General features: G+C 38.9%; 1 protein-coding gene across 1 annotated transcript in view; it reads right to left on the bottom strand.

Moving 5' to 3' along the window:
• Positions 1-24,882, bottom strand: part of LOC124980255 (aldehyde oxidase 4) — a 69,954-nt gene that overhangs the window by 39,771 nt on the left and 5,301 nt on the right. Inside the window, exons 4-13 of the mRNA XM_047545630.1 lie at positions 23,516-23,624; positions 20,723-20,849; positions 15,666-15,727; positions 13,342-13,425; positions 12,688-12,768; positions 11,440-11,584; positions 11,104-11,196; positions 9,224-9,379; positions 1,731-1,817; positions 583-692 (exon numbers count right to left, since the gene is read on the bottom strand). Coding sequence (XP_047401586.1) covers positions 583-692; positions 1,731-1,817; positions 9,224-9,379; positions 11,104-11,196; positions 11,440-11,584; positions 12,688-12,768; positions 13,342-13,425; positions 15,666-15,727; positions 20,723-20,849; positions 23,516-23,624 — 1,054 coding nt within the window. The remainder of the gene's footprint in view (positions 1-582; positions 693-1,730; positions 1,818-9,223; positions 9,380-11,103; positions 11,197-11,439; positions 11,585-12,687; positions 12,769-13,341; positions 13,426-15,665; positions 15,728-20,722; positions 20,850-23,515; positions 23,625-24,882) is intronic.

Genomic DNA, 24,882 nt, shown 5'->3' with positions numbered 1-24,882 from the left:
CTTTGTAATAATAAACTTTCAGTTTGTTAGAAGTTTCCCCTAGCTGATGTTGACTAGGTACTCAATCTTGGCTGAGAGATTTCTCATCTGAAATCAAAAATTCTATTCAAATGAAAGACTCTGCTTTTGTAGGGCAGATGTACCCTTTAGACCTAGAAATAGGGCCCAGGATACTCTCAGGAGCCCATAGAAATGTTTTATTCTTAATTTCTTTTAAATCAAAAGAAAGAAATTAATATAATAATAATAATGTGTATAGAGTACTGAATACAGCCAGGATTATATTCACCTTTACACAAACACAATCTTATATATATATATATATATATATATTTATGGAGGAAGGGAGCCCATTAAGAAAAAAATGCCCAGGATCCATGAAAGTCATAATATGAAAGAAAATCAAATGGCCATTTGGGAATTTGCCCCCTCCCATCCCTGTGAGAGACCCAAAGTCTCCCTGAAGCAGCTGGTTCTGAATAGGGGGACCATTCCCCCTGAAAGCCTGTTCGCGGCTCAGTTTCTCTACCCAGGGCCAGCAGGGCTTCAGTGGGGCTGGGCAGCGGTTCCAGGAGCCCTCACCTGTGTAGAGTAGGGGATGGAAATGGACAACACGATCTCTTCTGATTTCAGGTTGGCCTCTGGTGCTCTCTCAAGGAAAGGGCCATTTAATGGAATTTGCCTTTCTCCTTCTGTTAAGGAAAATGGCCTTGATTAGGATGGACTTTTTCACTGGAGAATACACAGCAAGTGGCAGATGTGATGGACCTGTAGGAAAGACAGCATGTAGGCTGGGAGCCAGAACAGAGGGGTCTAGTTCCAGCTCCCAACCTGGCTCACTGAGGCAAGTAACAGAAGTTTTGGGGCCCTAGTCTGCATAAGGATAGGGATGGAACTGATAAGCTGAGGAGTCTTTTCTGGTTCTTACAGCACATTTCTACACCACTCACAAATTTTGTCTTTAAGAAACTTTAAAGTTATTTGGAAATGATCTACCACAATGTATATATTTCACAAATGGTAAAATTAGGGTCCAGAGAGGTTAAATGACCTTTTCAAAGTACTAGAGGTAGAACTTTGGGCAGAGACGAAATTCCTGATATATCAACCTTCTCTTTCATTGTTTACATATATGGGTACACACACACACACACAAACTTTTCCTTAAATTTATCATATTCTCTTGAGTCACATTTTAATCAGAGAAAACTCTTATATACCAGTAGCCCTATGAATAATTTGTTTTTATTTCCTAAAATTTAAATCCTTTTCTTTCCTGAAAGTTCAAAGTGTCTGAATAAGGGGAGAAGTAATGAGCAAAACATTCCACAAACTTCATTTAGTTTAAAATGAAATTCTTATAAGAAAAATTGCCATCTTTATGAAACTCTGGAATGAAATATGCCCTAAGCTTTTAAAACTATGGAGAGATCGCCCATTAATATTTTTCTTCAACTACTTTGATACTGTAATTTCAACTGCTCATACCTTGGTCAAATATTTTTTAAAAAATTGTCAGGTACAATAAAGTATCCAATTTACAAGATATAGAACCTCTGGAGAGCAGATCAGCTGATCACAGTCTCATCCTTAGGTTTGAGGCAATGTACACATAACCTTATGAAGCTAAGTTAAATATTCTTGGGTCCCCAGCTAAGAATTTACAGCCAAAGTTGCATAACAGGCAGTGGTTAAGTGTAAAGTTGAGTACCTGAAGTTTGGCCTCTTACCTTTAGATACCAGATTGATGGTAGCATTTCCTGCTGCTAAAATGGGATTTAGGTCAGAAAAATTAGGCCGGCTCACCACATGTCCTCCTAAAGTCTAAATAAAAAGGATGGTATTTAAAAAGATGCACTTAGTTGTTTGACAAATAAGGAATTATGTATACAGAGGCCTTGTGTAAGTTTTTAATTCTCTTCTTTGCTTCCCAGAAAGATCTGCCAAAATTTGGAGGCAGCTAAATAGATTCAGACAACATATGCAAGATTCCCATTCTTGACCCCATTTTGAGAAAATATTCCTCTTCTGTGTGCTAAAAGGAGGACTAATTTCCTTGAGGACTGACTTGAATATGCATTTGTTTTTGGAGACATTCCTTCATAGGCGTGTTTACCTACGAAGAGAGATACAAAGGGAAAGGAATGGGAATTTGGGGGCTGGTGCCAGCTTGTTAGGGTAAAGGGAGGGTTTGGCCAATGGGGAGAAAAAGCATCAGAAAACATGAAAAGGGTGGAGAGACTGCAGCCCAAGTAAACTAAAAAACTGGGATATGGAGCATTCACATTAGAATGCCTGTCTTGCTGCTGTGAAGTAGAATACTTCTCTGTCACCTTGAATTTCAGTAAAGGTTGTTCCACGTAGACTTGAATGGGGGCTCTCTGAGGACTTTGGGGACAGGTTGATATTGAGAGGAGCAATGCTATTCAGAAAAGGGACATAAGATGCAGAAGGTGAAAACACGGGGCAGATTTTGAGGATCAGCAGAAGGGCCAGAGACAAATAGGAGAAATGCATTGACCCCTGACCCCAACAAATCCTGCTGATCTACCTGCTGTATGTGGAATGGGAAGTGGTCTGAATCAATTTCTCTTAAGTTTTTTCCCCCTATATATATATTTATTTTTTTGTAAATTTTAATTTTTATTAACTGATTATTATAAAAGTAACATATTTGTGATCTTGAAATTATGGGAAATTATGAAAAAGTTGAAATTAGGCATATTTCTATCACCTCAATATGGTCTTTTTTTTTTTTTTTGGGTAATGATGTTTATTTTATTTTTCCCCTCCCCCCCACCCCTCCCACCCCTCTTTTCCCTCTACACAGTCCTTCTTTCCTTCATTCTTACCGCTCTCCTTAGCCTAACTCTAAACCTAACCCTAAACCTAATGCTAGCCCCTCCCACCCCCCATTATATGTCCTCATCCGCTTATCAGCGAGATCATTCGTCCTTTAGTTTTTTGAGATTGGCTTATCTCACTTAGCATGATATTCTCCAATTTCGACCATTTGCCTACAAATGCCATAATTTTATCATTCTTTATTGCGGAGTAATATTCCATTGTATAAATATGCCACAGTTTCTTTATCCATTCATCAACTGAAGGGCATCTAGGTTGGTTCCACAATCTGGCTATGGTGAATTGAGCAGCAATGAACATTGATGTGGTTGTATCTCTGTAGTATGCTGATTTTAAGTCCTTTGGGTATAGGCCAAGGAGTGGGATAGCTGGGTCAAATGGTGTTTCCATTCCAAGCTTTCTGAGGAATCTCCACACTGCTTTCCAGAGTGGCTGCACTAATTTGCAACCCCACCAGCAATGTATGAGTGTTCCTTTTTCACATCCTCGCCAACACCTATTGTTGCTTGTATTCTTGATAATCGCCATTCTAATTGGGGTGAGATGAAATCTTAGGGTAGTTTTGATTTGCATTTCCCTTATTACTAGGGATGTTGAACATTTTTTCATATATCTGGTGATTACTTGTACATCTTCTTCTGTGAAGTGTCTGTTCATTTCCTTAGCCCATTTGTTGATTGGATTATTTGTATTCTTCGTGTAGAGTTTTTTGAGTTCTTTATAGATTCTGGAAATTAGCGCTCTATCTGAGGTATGGTTGGCAAAGATATTCTCCCACTCTGTAGGCTCTCTCTTCACATTTCTGATAGTTTCCTTTGCTGACAGAAAGCTTTTAAGTTTGAATCTATCCCAGTTGTTGATTCTTGCTTTTATTTCTTGTGCTATGGGAGTCCTGTTAAGGAAGTCTGATCCTAAGCCAACAAGTTGAAGATTTGGACCTACTTTTTCTTCTATAAGATGCAGGGTCTCTGGTCTGATTCCGAGGTCCTTGATCCATTTTGAGTTGAGTTTTATGTAGGGTGAGAGATAGGTGTTTAATTTCATTCTATTGCATATAGTTTTCCAGTTTTCCCAGCACCATTTGTTGAAGAGGCTATCTTTTCTCCATTGCATATTGTTGGAACCTTTGTCTAGTATGAGAAAATTGTATTTATTTGGGTTTGTGTCCATGTCCTCTATTCTGTACCATTGATCTACCTGTCTGTTTTGGTACCAATACCATGCCGTTTTTGTTACTATTGCTTTGTAGTAGAGTTGAAGATCTGGTATTGCAATACCCCCTGCTTCGCTCTTGCTACTGAGGATTGCTTTAGCTATTCTAGGTTTTTTATTCTTCCAGATGAATTTCATAATTGCTTGCTCTATTTCTGCAAGGTACATCATTGGGATTTTAATTGGAATTGCATTGAATCTGTATAGCACTTTAGGTAGTATAGCCATTTTGACGATATTAATTCTGCCTATCCAGGAACATGGGAGATCTTTCCATCTTCTAAGGTTTTCTTGAATTTCTTTCTTTAGTGTTCTGTAGTTCTCATTGTAGAGGTCTTTCACCTCTTTTGTGAGATTGATTCCCAAGTATTTTATTTTTTTCGATGCTATTGTGAATGGGGTAGTTTTCCTAATTTCTCTTTCTGAAGATTCATCACTTATGTATAAAAATGCATTGGATTTATGAGCATTGATCTTGTAACCTGCTACTTTACTGAATTCACTTATGAGTTCTAAAAGTTTTCTGGTGGAATTTCCAGGTTCCTCTAAATATATAATCATGTCATCAGCGAACAGGGATAGTTTGAGTTCTTCTTTTCCTATTCGTATCCCTTTAATTTCTTTGGTTTGTCTGATTGCTCTGGCTAGAGTCTCAAGGACGATGTTGAATAGAAGCGGTGAAAGAGGACATCCCTGCCTTGTTCCAGTTTTTAGGGGGAACGCTTTCAGTTTTTCACCATTTAGAATGATATTAGCCATGGGCTTAGCGTAGATTGCCTTTATAATGTGTAGGAATGTTCCCACTACCCCAATTTTTTCTAGTGTTTTGAGCATGAAGGGATGCTGTATTTTATCAAATGCTTTTTCTGCATCTATTGAAATAATCATGTGATTCTTAACTTTAAGTCTGTTGATATGGTGAATGACATTTATTGATTTCCGAATGTTGAACCAACCTTGCATCCCTGGGATAAAACCCACTTGATCGTGGTGCACTATCTTTTTAATATATATTTGTATGCGATTTGCTAAAATTTTGTTGAGAATTTTTGCATCGATGTTCATTAAGGATATGGTCTGAAATTTTCTTTCCTCGATGTGTCTCTGTCTGGTTTAGGTATCAAGGTGATATTGGCTTCATAGAACGAGTTTGGTAGGGTTCCCTCCTCTTCTATTTCATGGAATAGTTTGAGAAGTATTGGAATGAGCTCTTCTTTAAAGGTTTTGTAGAACTCGGCTGAGAACCCATCTGGTCCTGGACTTTTCTTTGTTGGTAGGCTTTTGATGACCTCTTCTATTTCATTGCTTGAAATTGGTTTATTTAAGTTGTGTATGTCCTCCTCGTTCAGTTTAGGTAGTTCATATGTCTCTAGAAATTTGTTGATGTCTTCGAGGTTTTCTGTTTTGTTGGAGTATAGATTTTCGAAATAGCTTCTAATTATGTTTTGTATTTCACTCGTGTCTGTTGTGATGTTTCCTTGTTCATTCCGAATTTTAGTAATTTGAGTTTTCTCCCTCTTTCTCTTTGTTAGTGTGGCTAAGGGTTTATCAATTTTATTTATTTTTTCAAAGAACCAACTATTTATTTTGTTAATTTTTCCGATTGTTTCTTTTGTTTCGATTTCATTGATTTCGGCTCTGATTTTAACTATTTCCTGTCTTCTACTACTTTTGGTATTGGTCTGCTCTTCTTTTTCTAGTGCTTTGAGCTGTAGTGTTAAGTCGTTTATTTGTTGATTTCTACTTCTTTTTTTGAATGCACCCCATGAAATAAATCTTCCTCTAAGTACTGCTTTCATAGTGTCCCAGAGATTTTGATATGATGTGTCTTTGTTCTCGTTTACTTCTAAGAATTTTTTTATTTCCCTCCTGATGTCTTCTGTTATCCATTCATCATATAATAGTGTATTATTTAGTCTCCAGGTATTGGAGAAGTTTCTGTTTTTATTCTGTCATTTATTTCTAATTTCAATCCATTATGATCTGATAGAGTACAAGGTAGTATCTCTATCTTCTTGTATTTGCTAACAGTAGCTTTGTGGCATAAAATATGGTCTATTTTAGAGAAGGATCCATGTGCTGCTGAGAAGAAAGTGTATTCGTTCTTTGTTGGATGGTATATTCTATATATGTCCGTTAAGTCTAAATTGCTAATTGTGTTGTTGAGATCTATAGTTTCTTTATTCAATTTTTGTTTGGACGATCTATCCAGTGGTGAGAGAGGTGTGTTAAAATCGCCTAGTATTATTGTGTTGTGGTCTATTTGATTTCTGTAATTGAGAAGGATTTGTTTGACGTACGTGGATGAGCCAATGTTCGGGGCATAGATATTTATGATTGTTATGTCTTGCTGATTTATGCTTCCCTTAAGCAGCATGTAATGTCCTTCTTTATCCCTTCTGACTAGTTTTGGTTTGAAGTCCACATTATCTGAGATGAGGATGGATACTCCAGCTTTTTTGCTGTGTCCGTGTGCATGGTATGTTTTTCCCCATCCTTTCACCTTTAGTCTATGAGTGTCTCTTTGTATGAGATGAGTCTCTTGCAGGCAGCATATTGTTGGATTTTTCTTTTTAATCCAATCTGCCAGTCTATGTCTTTTGATTGATGAATTCAGGCCATTAACATTCAGGGTTATTATTGTGATATGATTTGTATTCCCAGTCAATTGACTCATATTTGTTTTTGACATGATTTGGTTTCTCCTTTATTTGGCTATTCCTTTAGGCTAGCGCCTCCTGTTGCTGATTTGCATCGTTGTTTTTCATCTCTTCCTCATGGAATATTTTGCTGAGAATGTTCTGTAATGCTGGCTTTCTTTTTGTAAATTCCTTTAGCTTTTGTTTACCATGGAAGGATCTTATTTCATCGTCAAATTTGAAGGTAAGTTTTGCTGGGTATAAGATTCTTGGTTGGCATCCGTTTTCTTTCAGGGCTTGGTATATGTTGTTCCAGGCCCTTCTAGCTTTTAGGGTCTGGATTGAAAAATCTGCTGATATTCTTATTGGTTTCCCCCTGAATGTAATTTGCTTCTTTTCTCTCGCGGCCTTTAAAATTCTGTCTTTATTTTGTATGTTAGGTATTTTCATAATAATGTGCCTTGGTGTGGGTCTGTTGTAATTTTGTATGTTTGGAGTTCTATAAGCCTCTTGTACTTGGTTTTCCATTTCATTCTTCAGATTTGGGAAATTTTCTGTTATTATTTCATTGAATAGATTGTTCATTCCTTTGGTTTGTTTCTCTAAGCCTTCCTCAATCCCAATAATTCTTAAATTTGGCCTTTTCATGATATCCCATAATTCTTGTAGATTCTGTTCATGATTTCTTACCATCTTTTCTGTTTGGCCAACTTTGCTTTCAAGATAAATAATTTGTCTTCAATGTCTGAGGTTCTGTCTTCCAGGTGTTCTATCCTATTGGTTATGCTTTCTATGGAGTTTTTAACTTGGTTTATTGTTTCCTTCATTTCAAGGATTTCAGTTTGGTTTTTTTTCAGTATCTCTAACTCTTTATTGAAATGATCTCTTGCTTCCCGTATTTGGTCTTTTAACTGTTGATTGGTGCGATCATTTAATGCCTGCATTTGCTCTTTCATCTCCTCCTTCAATGCCTGCATTTGCTTTTTCATCTCCTCATTAGCTTCCCTGATCGTTTTAATTATGTACATTCTGAACTCCCTTTCTGACATTTCTTCTGCTGTGCTGTCATTGGGTTTTATTGATGTAGTATCTAGGTTTGTTTGGGACATTTTCTTCCCTTGTTTTCTCATATTGGTCAGTTGTCAGTGGGACCCTGAGATATTGCAGTTTTCCACTATTGGCTTATAGTGTCCCAGTAGATTTCCAGTGTATCACCTCCCAGCCTTCAGTAGCCTGATGTCTTGGAGGAATCTGATAAAGCAGCTCATCCGAAGAAAACTGCCCCTAGCCCCCTACTGGTTCCACGGTTTGGAACTGGCTCTGTGCGGAAATGCTCTCACTGTGGGCCTGCACCGTGCAGCTGGCCGTGTGGGAAGAGCCCACTGCCGGAGTGTGGAAGGCTACCTTGGGAAGACTCTAGCTGCCCTGCCCGGCTCCGCTAAGCCACCTCTATCTGGGCCTGCCACCCGGGCTGAGTTTTACCCAGTGGGCAGACTCACCCGTGGCTCTATTTCAGTCCGAGTCTCTCAATGCCTCCCCCTCTTAACTCCTGGGTTCTGGAGCGACCGGGGGTGCAGTCTCCCTCTAGGCCGCCATCTTGGATCGCCCCGTGAAGAGAGCCCGCAGCCGGAGGGGGCAGAGCTGCCTGAAGAGGTCTCCGGCTGCCCTGCCCTGATCCCTGAGGCTGCTTGCAGATCGAGGTTCTCCGCTGGTTCTTTGCCGGATTACACTGTGCTGCAAGGGCTCCGGGACTCGGAGCCTGCTCTGGTCAGAAAGGCTCTCACTAGCGGGCCAGTTCCCTTCCGAGAAACTGGAGAAGCTGGCTGTATGGGCGGGGCCCACCGCCGGAGTCCCCCCTATATTTTTTATTGGTGCATTATAGTTGTACACAACAGTGAGATTTGTTATATATTGGTACATGCACACAATACTATATAATTTGGCCAGTATCTTTCCCCAGAATTTCCCCTTTTCCTCTCCTCCTTACTACCCCAATCCCTTTCCTCTACTGATCTCCCTTTGATTTTTTTTTTTTTTTAAGTCTTAAATAACAAGGAAATCCCAGTAAGCTAGACAACTTGAAGAGTTCAAGAATGCACACGTGGGAAACACATATTTATAAACTGACCTTGATGCAAAGGCCTAAGAGGAGAACCAGCCATCAACAAGCAATTTGGAGGCATATTTCATATACGGTGAGAGCTGGACAGTACCTTAGAGAGAGTCCATTTGGTTGGACTTTAATTTCCCAAATCAAGAGACAGTGGTTTAAAGAGATCAAATGACTTTTCCAGGATCTTACCATGCACAGGTAACTGGGACAAGAATTTGGGAACTAGTATCATAATCTTGTTATATACATTCCTCATTTGAACACACCCACCCACACTCATATTGAAGAGACATGTTCAACATTGACTTAGGATTCCTCTTCAACGTAACATTGGTTAAAATGAGAGAACTGTATGACTGTCCAGAACTGTGACTTATTTTATCTAATAGAGAACCTAGAGCCATGTTCCTAATCTGGGCTCCTGCCAGAGTCCTCAGATGCTTCAGGAGGGCGTGAAATGTCTTAGTCTTCTCCTTTGGTTGTTCCGAAACAATAAAATGTAAGGAATCAGTCAACTGGGTCAGGCTGTATCCAGCACCTATGGTCACCCCTGAAAATAAGATAGTGGAATATAAGCTTAAGTGAACTTTAACAAGACAGGACTGCAAACAGTCCTTTTCAATATGTCCTCTCTTACCTTTCTAGTTTCTTAGAATGACTCCCAACAAATACAATAATTAAAGATATTTCTAGAAATCTGCTTTACCCTCAAATACTAAGCAACAAATTCCTTTTCTCAGTCATGTACAGTCATGTATGCCATAGACTTTAGCACGTATCAAGCACAAATAACTGAAACTCAGTACTTCATTTACTTTTCCTAAATAAATTGATCAAATAAGGAAATTTCAGTCAAGGTATTATAAGGTTTTTTTTTTTTTAAAGCTCATGAAGCCTAAGTGGGAATTGACCTGAAAAATGTCAATTGCCCATTTGTCCTTCTGTAGTCAACTCTTCCTACTGTTCTCAAATCAAAAAGATAACAGGAATAGATGCCTGCCCATACCTTGAGTCAATTTTATTTGCAGGTATGCTTACAGGATATAATTTAAGTAGTGGTGTCATCTAGTTAATGCATCCCAGTGGGGGCAATATTGCCCCTAAGGGTGTGCAAAACTCTCCTTTTTGTTTATGAAGCACCAATACACATACAGCACATAAAAACACACACATTTTATGTGTGGTATTAAAATTTCATGGAAGGATGGTTAGGGAAACAGTGCTTATTGTTCCTTGGAGGGACAACAGTGAAGAAAAGGTTGAGAAACACCAATTTGGGTCTGCAAGCTTTACCTCCTCCCCACTCCCCACCACACACTAACCAGATACCTCCTACACCTTCCCCCAACCTACTCTTCTACCTGACTGGCCTCCCTTGCTCCATCTCTTCCTGTGAGTCCATTGATATAGACTTTCCAACAGATAAAAAAACGAATAGGCAGACTGACTTCAGAGTGGCAGGTCAAAGGGCCTAGCAAGAAATTGTCTATTTGATTTCTGTTTCTGGTGAGAACCTTGTTTTATAGAATTTTTAGCTCTGATAGCCATTGTCATCCAAGTGTTTAATTTGAGTAGTGGATGGTGGGATGTGTTTTTCAGAGAGCCTTCTTTAGTGCATTAGGTGAAGCAAAAAGACCTGGGATGGAGCCTTGACCTGTATGTGCTGGCTGTGTGATGTTGAGGAGTTACTTAGCCCTTTGATTCTATACCTTCTGTAGGGTAATAGAGATGCCATGGCTGCCTGCTATGTCTATCTACCTCTCAGAGTTGTCATGGGTCCAGAGATAAGTCATGGAAAAGCACTTTGTAAATTGTGAAAGAGTGTAAAAATAGGTTTGTCATTCACAGTTACACTTCAAATCTTGTGGTGAAGATGTGTGTGTGTGTGTGTGTGTGTGTGTGTGTGTGTGTGGATATGGGATGAACCTTGAGAAAATGTGTGAATCAGACAGTAATGTGTGACAAGAACCTTTCCTACTGGACAGCAAATGTCCCCAGTTTCTTGTTTGGTCAATCTCTGCACACCTGGTGAGCTACGTGGCATCTTCCTACTATTATGGTTCCTATGACAATGTAGTACTCAGTGGTGCAGCTGAGTCAATCCATTTGAAAATGCTCACAGAAGACACAGGGTAGATGCTCAGTCAATAGCTTTGAATGAATAGATGAAGTAAATTGTTCTGTGAAATGCTCAAGATTCCCCAGTGCCTGTGGTTGCTTCCTAACAGCCCAATAGCCAACAGTTATATCTTATTCATGAAAGAAGGTACTTACCATCATCTGTGGTGGTTACAAAGTGTAGTTCTGGAAGCCCAAGTGGAGATATAAAGACAGGATGGAATTCATCTTTGAACTTAATGCTGGGTCCTTAAGAGGAACAGCATTTCAAGTAATCAGAAAAAGAAGAAAATGAATGCTAATACATGTCTGTTACTGATAAGCCAGAATGAAAATTGTGACCCACATAATTTATTTGCAAAAGAAAACAACAAAGCATTCTACAGGACCATGAGTATCCTTAACAATAAACAAAATTGCACTTAGGAGGAGTTTCAGAAGAGCACAGAATTTAGGTTACCCGCTCAAAAGAACAGGGGAGCAAACACTCACCCACTGTAGTGTTCCCCATGATGAGTGGGGCTTTCGGGAAATTGACTTTCAGCTCCAGAAGGTCATCCAGGGACACAGGGGTGATCCAGGTAGTCCTCTCCCCTTGGAATGTCAGCCTCCTCTTATTTGGATCTTCTGCCATTCTCTGCAGAGAAGCAAAGGCAACACACTTTCAAGCAGGTCACTTGAACAACAGTATCCACTGCTCTGGGTGTCCAGGAGGGCTGCATTTTAGCTTTCTGAGGAGACCCAGCTTCTAGGGACCACCAACGAGTGTTCTGTTTGAAGCCATCAGATCGGTAAGATCCAGGTAGGCACTGCTGAAGAAATATCATGACAGGTGTCCACCAACTACTGGACAGAGAGTGGCCTAAACTTCATTCGTATTTGTGAAGTGAGTGCGAAGAGGAAACAGCACAGTGTAGGGAAGGAATGGTTCTTGACCTGGAACTAAGGTGCCAGGCTTCCTGCTCTAGTTCTGCCCAACTGTGACTCAGAGGAGACTCACCTTTGGGGATGAGATTTTCTGCTGGACAAGAATTGTTCATAGGCAAAATTATCCTTGAAAAGCATCCCTTAAATCACTCAACGGGAATGGCATAAATGGATTTTCTGAACAACTCTCTCTATGTCTATATTTAGATATGTACATACAGATAGCTACACTTAAGCATATAATTTTTATTATTAGATTTGTCCTCAGGGTGCCCAAGTTCTCCCACTCTGAGGGGTGTGTGGGGATTGAGACCTTCTGAAGCCAGTGGAATTGACTGTCTCACGCTCTCTCCAGGGCACAGTGCTGGAAGAGAGTGGCAGACACGCTGCACTATGTAGTTATTTTCCCTTTCTCTTTCCTCCACTGAGTTGAAATCACAGAAAATAAATGGAAGAATAGTATCATCCTGTTATTCTAAGTGTCATTTGATTCATACTCCACTGGTAAATGACCTTTAAGATATCTCACACTGTACCGGCGACCTTGGGTGAGTCACTGTACTATAACCTAAGGATCTTCAGTGGATGGGATTCAACCAATGCGTCTCTGAGACCCAAACGTACGACTCTTCTAAGCTGTCTGCTTCGCTTATGTATAGCAGAGCTGAATGAGCCCCTAAAAATGTTTTTATGCTCCATTATCATGGTGGACACACTTCCAACGTTTAATGTTAAAGCTCAGTAATTTCATAGGTAATACAGAAAGGCGGATACCACAACATATTATGAAACAACAGAAGTAAAGTATCTTACTATCAGTTCAGGAGGGAATATAGGTTCCTGGGATGGGTCCAAGGTCTGGAATTCATCTTCATCATATAGTTTGGTACATATCTCAACAAAACAAAACAAAACAACAAAACAAAATACAAATGGAACTTCAGAGTTACTGAGAGAGGTACCGGGAGGTTTAAGTGTGAGACTTCAGAGTCAGGACCTCTTCTCTGACACCCCGACATAGAATGAGGTGCCAGAGCCACAGGGCATCCTCAGTGGAGTTCTTCCCACCCTCATAGGACCATGGGGTGATGTCCCTGCATGTTTACTAGACTCTGATTTTCTTCCTTTGGTGTCAGAAATTGGGTTTTCGATTTGGTCCCAGGAATTATTTGCAGGTATTTTTCTAGCAGGAACATGAGGGTGCACCACTGCTTAGTCCCTCTTAGTGAGAGGAATGGGGCTTGGTTGCTAAACTCAGACTAAGCACAGGAAGTCCTGATGCCTGTGTGACCAGCCTTGTGGGAGTCACGATCCTTCTCATTTCTGGAGCTCTTTAAGGCTTTTGATGACCTGAATGCACTTATTTTGGACTTTACTCACTCACATGAACACAGAACTTGAATATCTTTGGCTTATGTGGGTGTTTTTCAACCAATCCCCGTTGCAGCGGAAAAGCCAGATACTTACTTTTTCTGGTATGATCACAAAAGCCCTTTCGTCTTGATCCATGCAACATTTACCGGATCCTTTCAGCTGACAAACGCTTGATTCCTTAGGAGGTAATGCAGTTTAAGTCAAATTCATTAGTTGATTCTTTAGACACCCATCTTAGTATCTGGAAGGTTAGAGAACATAATTAGAAATTATGAACAATTACAGAAAATAATAGGTGTGGGCAACTCTACTCGGGACGGAGTCCTGTAAACAGTGCCATTTCGATCTCTGGAGAGGGCAAGGTGTGAGAGGCCCGTGGAGTCAGCCAGTGGAGGCTTCTACTGGAACTGAGATACATGAAGCATAGTTATAAGGTGGTAACCAACCCAACCGATTGCTTTTTGTCATCTTAATGGCGATATATCTTGTATCTTTAATGAAGTCCTGGAAGACAAACTGCCTTTACATCTTTCTACACATTAATATAAATAAAGTCTGAGTTTATGTGTATTTTGTTGGGGTCTTTTTGAATTATTTGAATGACTCAAATACCCAAAGCATTTAACATTAATTTTTAGAACATTTCATGCAGAAATGTAGAGTTTGGGGCCTGAATTCATGTGTCAGTTACTGTAACAATTGAATGTATCATTCCTGTTTTCCCTTTTCACTGGGCAAACACTGCTGAAGGGTTCGTGGCAATTTAGAGATGCTGTTCTTCATACATAAGTCAAGGAGAACTGGGTCTAGTTCCTGCTTTAACAAATACTAGTGGGGTTAAATTAGGATTATAAAACCCATCTCCAAAAGGCTTTTTAGATTTAAGTATTAGAGAAGTTGCATACAGTGCCTGACATGTAAGAAATACTGCCAAACTGGCAGCTGGTATTCTTACTTGAAAGATCATTTCTACAGAATTTAAAAGGGATTTGGATTTTGTGGCAAACTGTACACAGTAAGGAACTAACTCGAAGTGGTTGAATGTGGGACCCAGAGCGAGAGAGAGTCTAAATATCTATATTTGTCTCTATCTTTATACAGATTTTTTTTTTTATTTGTCACCAGGAAAATAATCACATAGTAATAGGTTGAATCAGACAAAGAATTGCTGTTTTTGTAGGTCAAAAAGGATAGTATGTCAGCCACTCATACGGTTCAACATAAAAAGTATCCAACCCAGGAATTAAAATGAAATAGCCAGTAGTTTGTAGAACTTGAAATTGTTCAGTACTGGCATAAAAATACATCTTTTAAAGATTTTATATTATTTGGAATGAACTGATGTACCTTGAATAGTTTTTAGCAAAAAAAATTACATAAAATTAATTTTTGCCATAAAAAAATGGGTCCTGGAAAAAACCCCTACTGAAAACTTTTCAAAATACATCTTCTCTTGACATTTAAGTTTCTGAAAAAAGATATTTCAAAACTACCTGCTCCTGCATACACTAATTCATTTTTTTTCCAGCTTCCTGTGGTTCCTGTTTCTTGGCCTGGAAAGTGATCTGGGTTCCTTGCTCACTGCACTCTTCACCATCTGGCGGCTATGATTCTGGCAATCCTCTTGAAAGTGGCCTTGTCCCCACATTTGCCACACTGGTGCGGGCGGTTATTCCCTCCTATGTGGGATATCGCGCTAGTCCACGCCTTCACTCCCAGCATGCCTCAGTCTTATCCTATCTATAAGCAAGTGCCAAATTTTTTCTTCTTCTCAGTGTGTTACTCCTGAGTGGAGAACAATGACTGCACATTGATTAGCAGCTTTACATCTACATTCTTTAGCCCCAAACAGAATCTTTTAAATCCTTAATATTTAGTCTCATCAATTTCTTACCTGAATTTTGGACATCTTTCTTTTTCCTACTTCCATCCATTTTCTTACTTGGAATTTTCCTAGACCTCTCTCTAGCCTTCGTTTCTAGCATTTCCTTTAGGACCTAGCTCAGAACTACCCTTCTCCCTCTGTATCTTTTCTTCCCATTTATTAATTTTCTTAAGTTAATGTTCCTTCAAAATTTATATGCGTATATTGGATATACTGAGCTTTAAATATCTTGCTTTTCAATTATGCTTTTATTATTTCTATGCTTTTCTTTCTCTAATAGAGCACACATTTCTTGAAGTCATGGACTAAATTCTGTCTGCCTCAGGAAAGTGACCAATTTAAGGATAAAAACAAGACAGATGTTAACTCTTTATTTAAAAAAATACAAGCAGTGGGTGTTTAACAACTTTCAGTGATTAGAAAAGGTAACATAGGGTTATTTTAGAGATTACTGAATACCATACATTATTCTATGCAAAAGATCATTAATGTATTAAGTCCACAGGATAGTCTTTTTTTTTTTAATACTTACCACACAGAAAGTTTTCCCACTTTCTATAATTGGTCGGTATCCAGTACATCGGCACAAATTACCTGATAAATAAGGGGTAAAGTTTTAGAGATTAATATAGAAATATATTGCATATCTGTACTTCAAGTTTTCAGTGGAATATTATATTAGTATTGAGATTCTTTTTTTTTGCTCCCTAAAAATAGGAAGATTTTTTAGAAAAAATGTTTCCCTTGGAAAAAATAGATCTGTGATTACATTTTCTTCCTGAAATAACCACAGAAATCACCATAGTTTTCCTCAATCCTTTCTGCTTTATTTCCTGCCCCTATCTTCAGTTGTGTGTCTGCCATCCCCATATCACCTGTGTGTCCCTTCGTCACACCTTTCTCTGGCAGTCTCCTAGGGGAAGACCACCTGGAACTGCTATAGTCTGGATGTGTCCCCCAAAGATCCATGTATTAACATCTTGGTCCCCAGGGTGGCGCTCTTGGTAGGTGGTGGGGCCGTTAGGAAGTGGGGTCTAGTGGGAGGTTCTTAGGTCATTGAAGGTGTGTCACTGAAAGGAATTGTGGGACACTAGGCTTTTCCTCTCCCTCTTTGCTTACATAGCCATGAGATGAGCAGTTTTCTCTGCCATGTGCTCCTGCCATGGTATACCCCTTCACCACAGGCCCAAAGCAGTGGGGCCAATTGATCATGAAAGAGAACCTCCCAAACTGTGAGCCAAAATAAACCTTTTCTCTGGATAAGCTAATTACCTCAGGTATTACAGTAATGGGAAAGCTGACTAACAGAGGCATTGTTCTTCCAGATCCCAGTCCCTGTTTTCTGGGGTCCAGTCAGAGTTGCACCCTTACCACCTGAATCCTGCTGCAAATCTATTATCAACTATGCTGGGATTACTTATGTATGTGCCTTATTTCCCTTATTGGGTCTTAGGTTCCTGGAAAAGGGAAGGGTTGACTTGAACATTCTCGAACCACCCAGAATAGTACAGTCAGTTTTCAATAGGCATTGTTTTGATCAGTCAACATTTCCAAAGTATGGTGGAAAGGGAAACCATTATCTTTTTAAAAAGTATGTTCAACTTTTGCATAATAACTTTTGCATAATATTTATGAAGAGGTCTTAATAACATGGTAGCACTTCTTATGCTATACTGTTAAAATATAAAATTGTACATATAATAGTTGTAAGTATTTAGAAGAAACAAAACTTATGCATAAAAATGACAGAAGAAATACAGAAGTATTTGACAGTGGTTGCCTGTTGGTGGCAGAATTATGAATGGGTTTGTCTATGTCTTTTAATTTTTGGGACACTTTCACAATAGAATGTATTATTTTTGTACTAAAAAGTATGTTTCAAATTATTATGTCCAATTGTGGTTTAACAATTTCAGAGGGAGTGTGTATGTGTGGATAGGGCAGGTTTAAATTCCTACAAGAAAAGTGCTACTTCCAGTGAGTCATGAGGAAAGTTGGGCTATGGGTTCCCCTGGTCCTCTTTTCTAGAGTAAGACTAATTTAAGAAGAAGCTGTATACATAAGAATGGCTGCAGACTCCATAGTCTCTCTTTTTGCTAAAGAAGAAAAAACATAGAAGGATGTGAATTTAGAATTCCTCTTTTGAGTAGAGGGAAGGAGCTGAAATTTCTAGAATATAACTACATAGTATGAAATAGAAGTATTTTGGAGATAAGTGCTCTATCTGAATGCATGTGGAAAAGATTTCCTCCCACTCTGTACGCTCTCTCTTTACATTCTTGATTGTATCCTTTGCTGAGAAAAAGTTTTTTAGTTTGAGTCCATCCCATTTGTTGATTCTTGCTTTGATTTCTTGTGCTTTGGGAATCTTATTGAGGAAGTTTGATCCTAAACCAACATGATGAAAATTCGGGCCTACTTTGTCTTCTATTAGGTGCAGGGTCTCTGGTCTAATGCCTAGGTCTTTGATCCATTTTGAATTGAGTTTTGTGCAGGGTGAGAGGTAGAGGTTTAATTTCATTTTACTGCATATGAATTTCCAGTTTTTCCAGCACCATTTGTTGAACAGGCTAGCTTTTCTCCATTGTATGTTTTTGGCTCCTTTGTCTATTATGAGGTGACTGTATTTATGTGGTTTTGTCTCTGTGTCTTCTATTCTGTACCATTGATCTGCCTGTCTATTTTGGTGCCAATACCATGCTGTTTTTGTTACAATTGCTCTGTAGTATAGTTTAATGTCTGGTATTGTGATATCTCCTGTTTCACTTTTTCTATTCAGGATTGTTTTGGCTAGTCGAGGTCCCTTGTTCTTCCAGATGAAGTTCATGATTGATTTCTCTATTTCTATGAGGAATGTCATTGGGATTTTAATTGGAATTGCATTGAATCTGTATAGCGCCTTTGGTAGAATGGTCATTTTGACAATGTTAATTCTGCCTATCCAAGAACATGGGAGGTCTTTCCATCTTCTAAGGTTTTCTTCAATTTCTTTCTTTAATGTTCTGTAGTTTTCATTGTACAGGTCTTTCACCTCTATTATCTCCAAAATTTATAAAGAACTTACAAAACTTTACAACAAAAATACAAAGAACCCAATCAATAAATGGGCCAAGGACCTGGACAGACACTTTGCAGAAGACACACAGGCAATGAATAAATATATGAAAAAGTGTTCAACATCTCTAGTAATTAGAGAAATGCAAATTTAAACAACTCTAAGATTTCATCTTACTCCAATTAGAATGGCTTTTATCAAGAACACAAACAAGAATAGATGTTGGCGTGGATGTGGGGAAAAAGGCACACTTTTACATTGCTGGTGGAATTGCAAATTGGTGTAGCCACTCTGGAAAGCAGTATGGAGATTCCTCAGAAAACTTGGAATGGACCCACATTTTGACCTAGTTATCCCACTCCTCCGTTTATACCCAAAGGACCTAAGATCAGCAAACTACAGTAACACAGCCACATCAATGTTTATAGCAGCTCAGTTCACAATAACTAGATTGTGGAACCAACCTAGATGCCCTTCAACAGATGAATGGATAAAGAAACTCTGGTATATATACACAATGGAATACTATTCAGCCATAAAGAAGAATAATATTATGGCATTTGCAAATAAATGATGGAATTGGAGAATATCATGCTAAGTGAAATAAGCCAAGCCCAAAAAACCAAAGGCCAAATGTTTTCCCTGATAAGTGGAGGATGATATATAATGGGGCTGGGGATGGCGAATGAAAGAATAATTGGAGAACTTTAGAATATGTAGAAGAAAATGAGAGGGAAGGGAGTATGAAAAAAGGTGGAATGAGACAAACATCATTGCCCTATCTACATGTACGATTACACGAATGGTATGAATCTGCATTGTGCACAACCATAGAAACGAAATTATGTATCCCATTTGTGTACAATGAATCAAAATGCAGTCTGTAAAAAATTAAAAGCCAAATTAAAAAAAAAAGAAACAGAAGTATTGAAAAGGTCATAGACATCTCTCTGATAAACTGTAAGTAAGCAGTAAAGGCTGGAGTGAACCAGTATCAGGGCTTTTTGTTTGTTTTTGTTTTTGGCTACATAATCAGTGTTAGCTCTATAGACTGCATTAAAGGCTTGCTGAGGAAAAGATAACTGCCCATTATAGACTTTTTTCTAATGTTAAGAAGGAAAAAAATATGGGAATTCAAAAATTTTATTCCCTTAGTCTTGAATGGAAAAGACTAGAGTAAATCAAGCAGTGATTTATGTTGGTTGCTCATTTTAGAAGTTATGAGCCTGCGTTAATTACATTTCTTTGAACTTTATTTTATATTATTATTTTTCTTAGAATATGAACATGAAGGTTATCTGTGTGGCTAATCTTTTTAATTCTAGAAAGAGACAATAAATGGATTATGAACAAAAATATGTTATCTACACCTAGAACAAAGTCGTCCAATTCATCCATTTAGTCATAACTGGACAGCATCATCTCTTTCTTGGTGGTTATTATGTGAATCACAGGCACAGAATCAGGGAAGGTATACTCTATCTCTGTAAGATTGTCTCATAGTCAGATAAATCAACAAAAAGGACAAATCATAAGATCTATGCTTTTCAAAGTTCTCAATACCTCATTAGTTGCTAATTATTTCACTGAACAAAGATTGTCAAATGCTCAATTCATTCAGGTTTGGTTAAAATTATACTTGAGATCATCAACCCATGTTTTAACAGCATTTAACCAAAAACCAAAAAATTAGTTATTAAGTGATAAGGGACAATATTAGAGGATACTTTTATGCCATTTCCAATAACATTTAAATTGAATTTCCATTTAGTTTTATTCTGCATCATTTCATCCATAAAACTCAGTTTCTGTCCAGGTCTGTTTGTTGAAAAGGACAAAGAACTTTTCTATAATACCCAGAAGTTTACATTGATAGTTTTCTTCTAAGAATTAGTGACCAGTCACCTTGAAAACTAGTTAGTGTTGTTATAGAAAACTGCATTTGTCAACATAGATTTCTCAGGTAGATAATTGTATTTTTTCATTTAAATTCGATAACTATTTTGCTGTATGAGATTGAATTGCTAAGTTTGTTTGATAGATAATGGTTTTTATGATCTCATTGATCTTATTATAATGAACCAACCATGGCATGAAGATATAAAGTATCCAAAAAGTCTTTTCTTTTTGGAAAATTAATTTTAGTAAGTGATGTTAATGAATGATTCAGACAGATTAATTAAACAGAAAAACAGCAAAATTTTCTTCTTCCAGCTTACCCAAATTTCAACATTTAGAAAAGATCGTATTAAGTGTTAGTCTGTCTGTCGTCTTTGAAGAGTGATGATTGGCTCCACCAAAGGAAGAGTATGAGGAATTCAGGAGCACTCAATTCCTGGCATCATTGCTGCCAAATGAAGCAATAATGCTCCCCTTTCTAGAAATACTTTGGTCAAGACAGGTACTAAGGAAGCCAGGAGCCTGGAACCACAAAACTGCGACTCTACTTCCTCCCATGAGCCAAGGTCTCCATGTCTAGCTCCCTGAGCACTTTTTACCCTGGCTCCTGCCTGCACAGGGCCAAGATTACTCACCTCCAAGAGCCTCCATTATCTGCTCAGGTGTTGGCTCTGGGTGGTTCCTGAGTAGCGTGTAGATGGACATCACCATTCCTGGGCTGCAGAATCCACACTGTGTGCCGTGACATTTGGCGAGTCTTTCCTGGGAGGCAATGGTACACCCACTATTTATGCTTCAGACCTCTCATTTCCCTCCTTTGTACCCTAATCAGCAGTAGAAATTGTAGATTCAGTTTCCCAGAAATAATTGCAGGTGAAAGATAATCCCTGGAGAAAAAGGTACATTCATATACACTGCTGTTGGGATTGCAAATTGGTGCAACCACTCTGGAAAGCAGTGTGGAGATTCCTTAGAAAACTTGGAATGGAACCACCATTTGACCCAGCTATCCCACTCCTTGGCCTACACCCAAAGGGTTTAAAATCAGCATACTATAGTCACACAGTCACATCATTGTTTATAGCAACTCAATTCACAGTAGCTAAATTGTGGAACCAATTAGATGCCCTTCAGTTGATGAATGGATAAAGAAATTGTGGTATATATACACAATAGAACATTACTCAGCCTTAAAAGAGAACGAAATTATGGCATTTGCCGGTAAATGGATGAGGCTGGACAATATCATGCTAAGCATAAGCCAATCCTGAAAAACCAAAGATCAAATATTTTCTCTGATAAGTGGATGCTGACACATAAAGGGAGCGGGTAAGCGTAGAATGGAGGAACTTTGGATTGTGTAGAGAGGAATGAGGGGAGGGGAGGGGACCGGGGGTGGGAAGGACGGAAGGATGAGACATACATCATTACCCTATGTACATGCATGATTACACGGATGGGGTGACTCTACTTCATGTACAAGCAGAGAAATGAAAAGTTGTACTCCATATGTGTACCATGAGTCAAAAATGCATTCTGCAGTCATGTATAACTAAATAGAACAAATTTTTAAAAAGATAACCCTGGAAGGAAAACACTTTATATCTTAAAATCAGATGCGTATTATTTTTATCCTCAAGAAGAGCCTAGTAGCAAAAGTATTAATTTAGACACTTTGCTGTTTGGATCCTGTGAAATAGGAAGTGTGGCTTGGAAGAACAGCTCATGTGCTTTGGACTCATTCTCATGTGAGATTTGGTCCTTCTGGAAACTCCTTAATTGTGTGAATTTGGGTGATTTACTAGTCTTCTTCATCTTTAAAGTGAAGATAATAGTATTTACAGAATAATTATAAATGAATGAATATGTGCAAATCATCTAACACAATCTCCGGCAAACCATTTGCATCTCCTTCTCCATTAATACTACTGAATTTTTGATGAATCAAAGGACATTATCTATATGAACGTTTTAAAAACTGTAAAGTGTTGTTTAGTAGTGTTGTGCTATTCATGTACTTTACTTTATGCAATTCAATGTTCTACACTCAAATACAACCAAACAATGAAAAAAAGAGAGATGACAATTTGCTCTGCTCCTTTCAAAGACGTTTGCCATATGACGTGGTTGGGAGATGTGATTGTGCATCTGTCCTGTGTACCTCTCACAGGCTGCTCAATGGGCCGGCTCGAGTGTGATGTAAATGTTTTCAAATAAATATTTTTCAAGGAGCACGACTCTTGAAATAAAAGGCAAACACCTCATTGGTGGCTCAACTCAAAGGACGTTGCTCTGACGCAAGAAGACAATACGGCTGTTTGATTTACTGCTACAAGGCAGTTGCTTCAGATGTGGCACATAAAACTGACTGTAAACGTGCCAGTAAAAGTTTAACAACTGGCTCTCTGGGGGAAAACAAGCCCTGATTTATATCTTCTGCCAATTTTCATAGTATAACTACTTCTACTTCCATGACCTATATTACTTTATTAAATTAGGTAATTGCAAGTTTATATAGTTTGATTTAATAATGGATGTATTTTAAGACTGGCTTGTGAAATTCCTGCATGCTAACAATTCGCACTCACAAGCCTGTACAATCCTGCTCCGGGGCATTGCTGAACAAATCCCACCTATGTACAATCAAGAACTTGAGAGAAAGAAATCTGACCTGTGTAGCAGGAAGTGTTTGCATAATTAAGGTGATAAGCCAAGCATGGTACAAGATCTTAAACAGAACACAAAGCCATTAAGTTTATGGCTGAAAGACATGCACTATTAGCAAGTGTCCATCAAAGGTAATGAGTTGTCAGCGGAGCCTGTGTGTTTCAAGAACATCCTTCCAAGAGAATGAATCTCAGGGGAATAGACTCTATATAATCTCCTTTTCCTACATACTGATTTTAAAACTCACCCCTGGCAGAAGTTCCTCTTCTAGTATGTAAAAATAACTTTGCCATTTCTTTAAATAGTTCTCCAAATTTTAGTCAACACCTCGTTATTTTAGTTGTGTTTTATTGTGCCATGGTGTATTGTTACTTCTCAGATGTCTGGAAGCATTTGTGGTATTCTTACACCTGGTTGGCCTCCCTATCAATGAGTTCAATGATTCTGAAATGTAAGGGGCAAACTAGTGTCTTTTAAATATCTCCAGAAAGGTCTCATTTTTTTCTCTTGTCAGATTGGATCTTTCTTTTCGTTTAGGGCAAAGATGGGGCTGAGAAAGTTTCTTGGGTTAAGATCTATTAAAATCAATGAAAGAATCTTTAAAAAAAAACCCAGAAAAGAGCCCTAGCAATGAAACACTGAATGTTACAAAATAAGAGTTTAAAAGCCAAAAGGAAGTCAAAGTTGGTGACCAAATGCGAGGCCACTAGCCTGGAGTGGATTCCCATACCATCAACTGGTCCCAATCATTGTGTTCTTACCTGCACAGGGTGAATCCTGGTTTTGATACTCCCTACACCTTCCACGGTGGTGACAGCAGCTCCATGCAGAGAACAGATGGGCACCAGGCATGCCGTCATGGGATAATGGCTACAATTGAATTATGTAAAGAGAACATTCTGGAATCACAGGAGTAAGTGACATTTGGGGTATGATTTCAGTGCAGGAGAGTCACAAGACTGTATTTCCCTGGGGATACAAAGCAGATTAGCTAAAGAGCCATGCAATTCTGGATGTGCTCAAGAAAGGACTTACATATAGCTGGTGCAGAATGGTAGAGAGGAAAGAAAAGAAAACGAAGGCTTTCAAGGACTTCTAAGAGACTTCCATTCTCCCTCCTGTTTCATTTTTTCTCATTGTAGGGAAAGGAAGCCAGAAGGTGGTATGTTGACTTCTGTGAACCATCATAGAGAAGATTAGTTCAGTGATTCTCAACCATGAGAAGTTTTAAAACATACAGATACTCTTGGTGTGTTCAATTAATTCAGAATCTGTGGACTGGGATCAACTAGTGACATTTAAAGCTCCTCAGATGATTTCAATGTGTGGCTGAGTTTGAAAGGCACTGTTTCCTGCCCTTGTCTTGGCCACCTCTCCCATACTAGTGTCTATTTTAATGGCATGGCAGATCTGGTGAGCACTGGCGTCTCATCTCATTGGTTGGGAACGGGGTTCAGACTTCATTAGCTAAATTGAGATAGGACTCAGATCAGGTATGGGCAGTGCCCCTTCTCAGGGAATGATTTTCCTACCCAGGCCCAGGGTATGACTGCCATTCTTCTGAACAAAAACCTGGTGGCTCTTTTGGTTCCATCATCCCTGCAAATCATCAAAGCTGTTTGGAAGTCACTTCGCTTACTGGTGAGACCCTGGAAGAGAGCTTGGTGTATAGAGCTAGGGCGGACCCCAGGCACAGTGGGCCACAGATCCATTTTTGGTTTTTATGTCCTCCAGTTCCCTCACTCCTGAGATTTTCTTCCTCTTGGTCTTTTCTTCCTCTTCAGTTTCTCTCCATGACACTCCCATGCTCCTTGCTGTCCTGTCTTATCCTCATGCCTTATCTAGGGAATGGGGGCATGCGTTCTCTTCACCTGCCAGCCGAGACTGCTCATCTGTATCCACATCAGTCTCACCTCCATTCAAGGACTGGTAGGTGAGGAATCCATCCTCCTCCCCCCTGTGCTCTGGATCCCATTTACTCTTGACCTCTCAAGGACTTTCCTTGTCCTCCATTGTTGTATTATCCACTTGCTTTCCAGGGTCTCATTTCCCTAAATTCTTGCATTTAGAAACAGAGGCAAGTGGTTGCTGTAATGAAACAAAAAACAGACACCCAAACTCATGTCTC

The sequence above is a fragment of the Sciurus carolinensis genome, chromosome 3, assembly GCF_902686445.1.
Source record: "Sciurus carolinensis chromosome 3, mSciCar1.2, whole genome shotgun sequence".
Classification (NCBI taxonomy): Eukaryota; Metazoa; Chordata; class Mammalia; order Rodentia; family Sciuridae; genus Sciurus; species Sciurus carolinensis.
The sequence above is the reverse complement of the archived record's forward strand: the minus strand, read 5'-3'. Positions and strand labels throughout refer to the sequence as shown.